The sequence below is a fragment of the Hordeum vulgare genome, chromosome 3H (assembly GCF_904849725.1).
Source record: "Hordeum vulgare subsp. vulgare chromosome 3H, MorexV3_pseudomolecules_assembly, whole genome shotgun sequence".
Classification (NCBI taxonomy): domain Eukaryota; kingdom Viridiplantae; phylum Streptophyta; class Magnoliopsida; order Poales; family Poaceae; genus Hordeum; species Hordeum vulgare.
Genome location: NC_058520.1, coordinates 545,856,699 through 545,864,523, shown reverse-complemented (window position 1 = coordinate 545,864,523; position 7,825 = coordinate 545,856,699). Strand labels below are relative to the sequence as shown.

General features: G+C 56.1%; 1 protein-coding gene across 1 annotated transcript; it reads left to right on the top strand.

Annotated features, from left to right (window-relative positions):
* Window positions 1-4,804: 4,804 nt before the first annotated feature.
* On the top strand, window positions 4,805-7,136 carry LOC123440523 (protein OCTOPUS-like). Its single transcript, XM_045117088.1, has one exon. The coding sequence runs from the start codon at window positions 4,890-4,892 to the stop codon at window positions 6,885-6,887; it is 1,998 nt and encodes a 665-aa protein (XP_044973023.1). The 5' UTR covers window positions 4,805-4,889; the 3' UTR covers window positions 6,888-7,136.
* The last annotated feature ends 689 nt before the right edge of the window (window positions 7,137-7,825 follow it).

Here is a 7,825-nt window from a genome sequence, read left to right as displayed (position 1 = left end):
TTATGCAGGTTATCTACGTATGTATTGGGACTCGTCGTTTATGCCCCTCTCTACAACGTGTGGAGAATCGAGATGTATTTACGAAGGTGTGTACATGATTGGAGGCTACGTGAGGGATAGATTTACCCGATATGGGTGGCATCATGATCTTAGGATTGCCTTCCCCCCTCCGATTTAGGCGTTATATGGACTCTACATGTTTCTTTGTATTTAATCGTTTTATTTTTTGTTTGTCTGAGAGGACATTATTTGGTTGTGTACATCTTAGTTATGTAAAGATCAGGTTTAATGCTTAAATCTTGTAAGTAATTAAACACCCCTTTTGGGGGGAAATGTCTCCTGAAATCCTACGGAAGCTAAAGCCACGCAAAATAGCAAAACTATCATTTAGATGTCACGTCCCTACCCTCGATCTCTAGTGTTCGTTTCTTTTTTTGTGTGTGTGTTTCACCCGGTTTTCTCCAATTAACTAGGCACGGTTAGGATTTTAGATCCGGTGTTTGTTCTAAACTGGATCATCTCTGTTATTCCTAATGAAATGCAGGATCCCCACTCTTGCATGAGATTCTTTAAAGAAACAAATGTCACGTTGGAAGACGCATGAATTGTAGATACAATGAGAAGAAAACATGAGGTTGGACCACATGTTTGCTTTTCGTTAAAATTCCTATGAAATAACCTATTCCACTCGTATGTCAAAGGAATGCAGGATAGCATTCTTTGGTTCCAAACCACAGAAAAGGAGAAAGTCTTATAAGAGTTCTATCCTCCAAAATATCTATATTTTCCTTTATTCTAAACACGGCCAACATAGCCTTTTCGTGCTTCTCTTTCGCGCCTCGCAAAGCAACTAGGGGGAAGCCTCCGCCCCTCGATTTTCACCGACGAGCGTGTGGATTCGTCTCGCCTTCGTGTGTCGCTCCGGCGGCCGGTAGCGAGGAAGGCAATTTTGGTGCATCGGCTTCGGGTAGTAGATAGGTAGTGTTTTAGTCCTTGCAAGGGAAGCGTTTGGACGGATGACGGAGCTTCTTCTTCGAGTCAGACTCCGATCCTCCTCGATTTCGTCTCATTGAATGGATTTGATAGAGCTCCGGGGTTGATTCCTGCCAACTCCTCTTTGTGGCGAGGTTAGAGGTTTTGGTCGTGCGTATGGTGGCAGGTTCTTCATGTTAATTCAAGGATTCAACTACGATGGCAACTCCGGCGTGTTGGTATGTAGGGGCACGTTCACGAAGACTTTCCTGATGTCATCAACAACGTGAGGACAGTTCTAGTATAGGAGCGGTAACAACAACTTGTTTTGGCGTTGATAGAGGTCGCTTGGTGATCCATAAACTTTGATCTAATTTTTATTGTGTTTGAGGCGGTTTGTCCCTGAATTTTTGTAGTAGATTTTGAAGGGGGAAAAACAAGGCCTAAATAACACGAGCTTGACCATTTTTTTTCTTTTTTTGAAAAGGAGGAAGGACCCGGGCCTCTGTATGTGGGTGATGCAAGGAGTCACTTTATTAAATTTTCACAAAAGACTTTACAAAGAGATACAACAGTAAGTCTAAAGCCATCGCCCTTCAAAATCTACTACATTTGTCGCTACCCCTATCCAGTTGATGACGGGATGTTGATAGTGTGGGCCTCATACCAAACAGACCACACAATCAAGCCTAACATCTAAGACCTGAGGCCCCAACAAAGCCACTTGTCGAGTATGGGACACACACCGGTCTGGCGCGCTCACATAGTCCGCTGCCACCACCTGCCACCTGTCCATCTTCACACCTGTACTAACGCATCAACCTTGTCCCGCCTAGCTGCCGTCGACGCCAGCACGACGCCAGACAACTCCGCCATCCTGCACTCATCCATCAACACATGCCGAGAAGTGAGACCCGCTGCTCTATGCGCCGAGACCCGCCGTTGTCGACGTGTCAAATGCAACAATGCTCCTCCTTCGGGAATACCACATGTAGCCACTGGTCCCATCCCCTCCATCTGTAGATCCTCTGCACTCCCAACTGATCCCCAAGGCCCCTGACGACACCTCCAGGAAGGTCACGACGCGAACACACCGATGCTGCTAAATCCGAAGAGGATTGAAGGTTTTCACCTGGCAGGAGATCGGGTGGGTAGATTGGGCCCTCAGTTGCGCCTTCATGAAGGAAAGCGACACCCATGGTCGTCGTCGCCGCCGGGCCGACCAGACAGTCCAAGGTTTCCTTCGGACCCAAGGTACACCACCCAAGCTCACCATCATCGGAGCCTGCACCCGCAAACCAGCAGGACGACGAGGGAGGCAACAGGAGAAAGGGGAACTGTCAGATCTGACTTCGTCGCACCAACCCGTCGGAGGATCACCGCCCACCCGATCCAATCCCTTGCAGCCCACCTGCCCCGCCACTCCAGACGAGGAGGCCAACCGAGGGGCCACCGCTCCAGATCCAGGACCCTCCGCCCCAGATCAGGCAGAGCAGAGCCAGTCTACCGCCACTTGTTCACCGACCGACCGCCATGCCGGCACGCTGCAGATGAAGACCGCCTTGGCCAGACTAGCGTCGTCGCCATCGATCAAGGCCTCATCCTCGAAATCCAGGATCCTGCGCATCCCGATTCCTGCGTGAGAGGACGATGCCTCCGCCGCGCCGTTGCACCCGCGGGCTTAGCCTGACGCCGACCACCGGCGGCTGCAAAGAGGAGAGCGGGTAGGAGGAGGGCCCCGGCTGCGTGGGTTGTGCACCCTCGGTCGCCCGCGCGGTGGGCGGGCGACGGAGGGGTCACATCAGCTTGACCTGCCTACAATATCTGATGTTTTGAGCCAAGATCTGCCTCTGCCGCAATACAATCCCCCAAGAGAATCTGTACTTAAGAAACCAGGTAATGTCTTCCCGTCACACCAACCTAGGCTAATGCTGGACATGCCATGACATATTCTCTCCACTGATCCTTGTCCATTCTTTTCGAGAAGGCAGCAACGGCCGGCGTGCATGCCCCAACTCAGCTTCCTTTTAACTAATCTCGCTACCAGTACTACCATCAGACAACGATCCTCAAAGCCTTGTTGAGAAACAAAGAAGAAGATACACTTGGATACATGCAAGCCAAGCCAAGGCACATCACACACACATGCGCGGCGACTATTCTGCTCAGCGATCAAAGCAAGGCCAAGGCACGTTAGAGGGGGGGAGCAAAAGCGAACAAAAGAAGAGGCCCCAGGATGATTAGTTATCGCCCCTAAGCTCGAGAAGGTGACAGCCCCGGCCTCCTATCACGTGCCTAGCTCGCCCCATAATCTAAAACTGCTGCTGCTAACCTCGTAGGTTCTGTAGTAGTACGAGATCGGATGCATTCCCACAGGACAGCAAAAAACTTTAGTAATTTGATTTCCTCCTCTTGCCTGGCTAGTAGGACAAATCTGAAGCTGAGGGGTACGCTGGAGCTCTGCTACTGACTGTGGCTGCTGCTGCTGCATTGGCTTTGTGGGCGGGGCGAAATTACCGGTTGGGTCGTCATCCGCTTTTGGGGCCTGGGCATGTGGGAGCGGGAAGGGGGCTCGGAAATGAGGGTAGAAAGGGCAAAGCCGGAAAGGGCGCACACACACCTCACATCAACTCGTGTCAACAAAAGCTTCTTAGAGATGCTTACGCTTTCAAATTGCTTTGACCGGATAGGATTAAAACTATCTGGATCCAAAAAAAAATGCAAATCATGCATCATCCTGCGACTAACTAAGAGTCAAGCCTTCACTGATTGCATCGTCATGACAGGGGTCTTTTCTGAACAGAATACCTTTGTTTGCTTGATTTTTTTTCTACTTTTTTTAGGACGATACCTTTGATTCTTTGCCCGGTAGTAGTGCAAGGTTCAGTATATCGGCTTATTCAGCACAGCTTTTTTAGCAAGGTATTCAGAAACCTCTTAGGCCTCTTTGATTCGTAGGATTTTGAAAATATAGAAATAGAAAATATATAGGATTGAAGTGGCATGTTCATTTAAATCCTATATAACTAGCAACGAGTGTTTGATGACACGAAAAAACAAATAAATTATAAAATAAAATTTTGAGTTAATGTTAGATTTCCTATAAAATGCATTACGAAAGATTTTATAGAAAAAAATCCTATGAGATATAATCCTACGAATCAAAGGACCAACGTACGAAAATTTCTAGGGATTTCAATCCTCCAAATACAATAAAATTCCTTTGAAGCGAAGAGACCCACCGTGTGTGAGCAACTGAGCAAAGCATTTCTCGGAACTACAAGCGCTGCATTGCGCAAAGCTGATTGATGGTTTCGAAGCGGCCGTGTAGCAGGAAAGAGCAAAAGCGGAGTGCATGTTGGTCACGAATCAAATCCTACTATTCCTTGGGGCGTCGGTGGCCGGCCGTTGCCGCCGTGCGAAAGGCAAAAGAAAGAACGCGCGCAAGGCGGCGTACCGTTTTATTTTTTTTACCACGCGCGTGCGTGCAAGGTTATCCGGAAATAATCACCTTTGGATCAGCCAAATCCCAATAGGGCCGGCCACCGATCGATCATCGATCGCCCCCAGAGTGCGAGTGAGACGCTACGCTCGAGCACAGAGACAGAGGGAGCGCGCGCGCGCACACAAAGCAACAAGCAAGCTACGGAGCCCAAGGAGCGCAGAGCTGCAAAGCAAAAGGAACTATAGAGAGAGAGCGAGGTGAGCTCGCCGGGGCCCGTGATCCGCCTTTAACTTTCGCTTTCCTCTCTCCACGCTCACGCTGCCCTCTAAAAACCGGCCATGCCCGCCGGCATCCACCACTCGCTCACCCCTCCCAGAACCCCAGAGAGGCGCGAGCAGACGTTGGGGGCGCTGTGAGGTGACGCCGACCCGCGGTGCGGTGGGGGGGAGGGGAGCGGACGGGCACGGCAATAATGTCGCTGCTCATGGACCCGCCGGCGCCGCCGCGACGCTCCAACGTCACCAGCTGCGACCTGCACCCGGACGAGGCCTTCACCGGCTTCTGCACCGCCTGCCTCCGCGAGCGCCTCGCCGGCCTCGAGGCGTCCGCGGCCGCCGCCTCCGCGCCCGGCCGCAGGTCCACGTCCGCCATCCGGTCCCTCTTCGCCCGGCCGTTCGCGCCGGGCGCCTCGTCGTCTGCGGCTGGGGCGGTACCTGAGCCGCCGGACCTGCGGCGGTGCAAGTCGTTCTCGTGCGGCCGCGGCGGGGACGTACTCTCCGCTGCCGCCGCGGCGGCCGCGGTTGCCAGGGGGGATGAGCCGCAGCGCCACTCGTGCGATGTGCGCGGGCGTGCTACGCTCTGGGCGCTCTTCCACCAGGACGACCGTGACCGTGTCCGCGACGGCACGGCGTTTGGTTCCTTCCCGGTCTCGTCCTCCGCCGCTGCCGCCGTGGCGCTCACCACCGGCGTCGCGCTCCCGCCGCAGCAACCGCCGCTGCCACGGCCGCGCGTCCTGGAGGATTTCTCCGAGGAGGACATCCCCGTGGTCATGGAGCGCGAGGACGAGATAATGCCGGTGTTCGAGCCCGTCCTTGGGGTGGACACCTCCGGCGAGATTGTTGAAGTCGAGGACAATGCCGCTCGGGATGTAAAGGCCATGAAGGAACACATTCACACGGACCTCGAGTCGTCGGAGCCCGTGAAGCCACCGCCAAAAGACCTGAAAGAGATCGCCGGGAGCTTCTTTGGCGCCTCCGTGTTCAGCAAGAAGTGGCAGAAATGGAGGCGCAAGCAGAAGCTCAAGAAGGAGGCCGCCGTGAGCAAGGCCGCGGCAGCGGCAATGCCACCGCCGGAGAAGCCATCCAAGCCATCGTTCCTTCGGCGGCGCCGCCTCCGAGGGGAGGCTGGCTCGGAGAACGCGTTGGGGCGGCGCTCGTGCGACACCGACCCGCGATTCTCCCTCGACGCCGGCCGCATGTCCATCGACGACGCCGGCTTCACCTGGGACGAGCCACGCGCGTCGTGGGACGGGTACTTGTTCGGTGCGGGGTCTGGCATTGGCCTCGGCCGCGCGCCCCCGCCGGTCTCCCGCCTCCCGCCCATCCTGTCCGTCATGGAGGATACTCCGGCCACCGTGGTCGAGCGGTCAGACGGCCAAATCCCCGTGGAAGACGATGGCGAACTTGAACCACCAGGGGGGTCCTTCCAGACGAGAGACTACTACTTCGATTCTTCCAGTCGGAGGCGCCGGAGCCTGGAGCGCACCAGCTCAGTCCGCCGGCCGTCCTTCGAGGTGGCCACCGAGCCGAAGCCAGCACCGGCCGCAGCCAACGGCAACGAGTCCCCCATCGCCATTGGCGGCTCAGAGTTCTACCACTTCCACCACGCCGAGGACCTGTTGGACCGCGGCTTCAGCTCCAACTCCCTGGTGGAGGACATCTCGGCGAGCCTGGAGGCGGCAATGTCCGGGCCGGCCAAGAAGCCGCCCCGCTGGCGCAAGGCGTGGAGCCTGTGGGGGTTCATCCACCGGCGAGCCGCCGGGCGCAGGGGCGGCGGGCCGTCGGACATCGCGGACCGGTCGTTCTCGGAGCCGTGGCCGGACCTGCGCGGCGGCCGCGGGGCCGGCGGGCAGAACAACATGCAGCGGTGCAACAGCAACCTGAGCGCGCGCAGCTCGTTCAGCAGCAACAGCGGTGGGCTCGGCAGCTCGAGGCGCAGCTACGTGGACGTCAACGGGAACGTGAGGCGGAGAGGGGCCGAGGAGGCGCAGCCGCACGTGCTGGAGCGGAACCGCAGCGCGCGGCACTCGCCGCCTGGGCGCGTCGACAACGGCATGCTGCGTTTCTACCTGACCCCGATGCGGAGCGGCGGCGCCGGCGCGCGGCGAGGCGGCGGTGGCGTGCCGGGGGGCAAGGCAGGGCGGCAGCTGACGTCGCAGTCGTTCGCCCGGAGCGTGCTCCGCCTGTACTGAACCTAAAGGAAACCCAGCACTGCAGCTGAAGGGGGGTTGGTGTATTGGTGATAGCCATAGCCATAAGTCTTGGTGTATTGTACTAAGCTCGATCTTGTTATTTCTTTCTCTTCATTTGGGGGTGGGGTGGGGGTGGTGGATAACACGCAGGCAGTTCATGTTAATTTCCTCTTGCATCTTAGCAGTATGCTCGTCGCATGATCCAGTGGTTCTTATCGTTAAATCATATACTAGTATCAGTTGATGTTCTGGACGTGTCATACTCATGCACACGATTTGCAATCTTGCGTCAATCTGCTGCTAATTCCAGATGCAAAAGCTGATTCTACTTGCCCGACGCACGCTAGACCAGCATCATAACTTTGTGTCAAGTTGTCAAACGCTCCCGTACAGGTCGGTCTCTCTGCGGTTTTCGATGGTCCGGAATTCCTCTTGCTTGGGTCCGTCCAGCCTTTGAGTCCCGAGAGGAGAGCATGAGCATGAGCGAGACATGGACGTGGACGGGCACGTACGTACGTGCCCTGGTTTCCAACGTTGGCGGTACAGGGATCGGGCCCGTCCACTGCACGTGATTGGTCCTTAAAGGGAGCGAGGGGGCCGACGGCCGAGCTTTCATTGCCGCCGCCTCGGAAACCGTTAAAGGCGTCCCATATTCCTCCCTCCGCTGCCTGGCCGGGCTCGACGCTGTCGCCGTCTCGACCGCGTCCGCGTCCGCGCTTGTTCCTTTCCTGTGCCCTTCTCATCGGATCGGACACCGGCGTGTGCGTGCCCACCCCACCCGCCGGCAGGGCGGGGAGAGTCGGGCCCTCGGGCCGGTCGAGACGTCGCTCGCTGGTCTGCCGCTTTTGTTCTCGCTGCCAAATTGCGCCGGCGGACTTCTCGCCGCCCCCCTACTGCCGGTTCAGACGCGGCGCTCCTGCCGTTTCTAGCCTCCTCGC

What these genes read in the sequence shown, in the direction of transcription:
- LOC123440523 (XM_045117088.1), top strand. Translation starts at nt 4,890, where the DNA reads ATGTCGCTGCTCATGGACCCGCCGGCGCCGCCGCGACGCTCCAACGTC.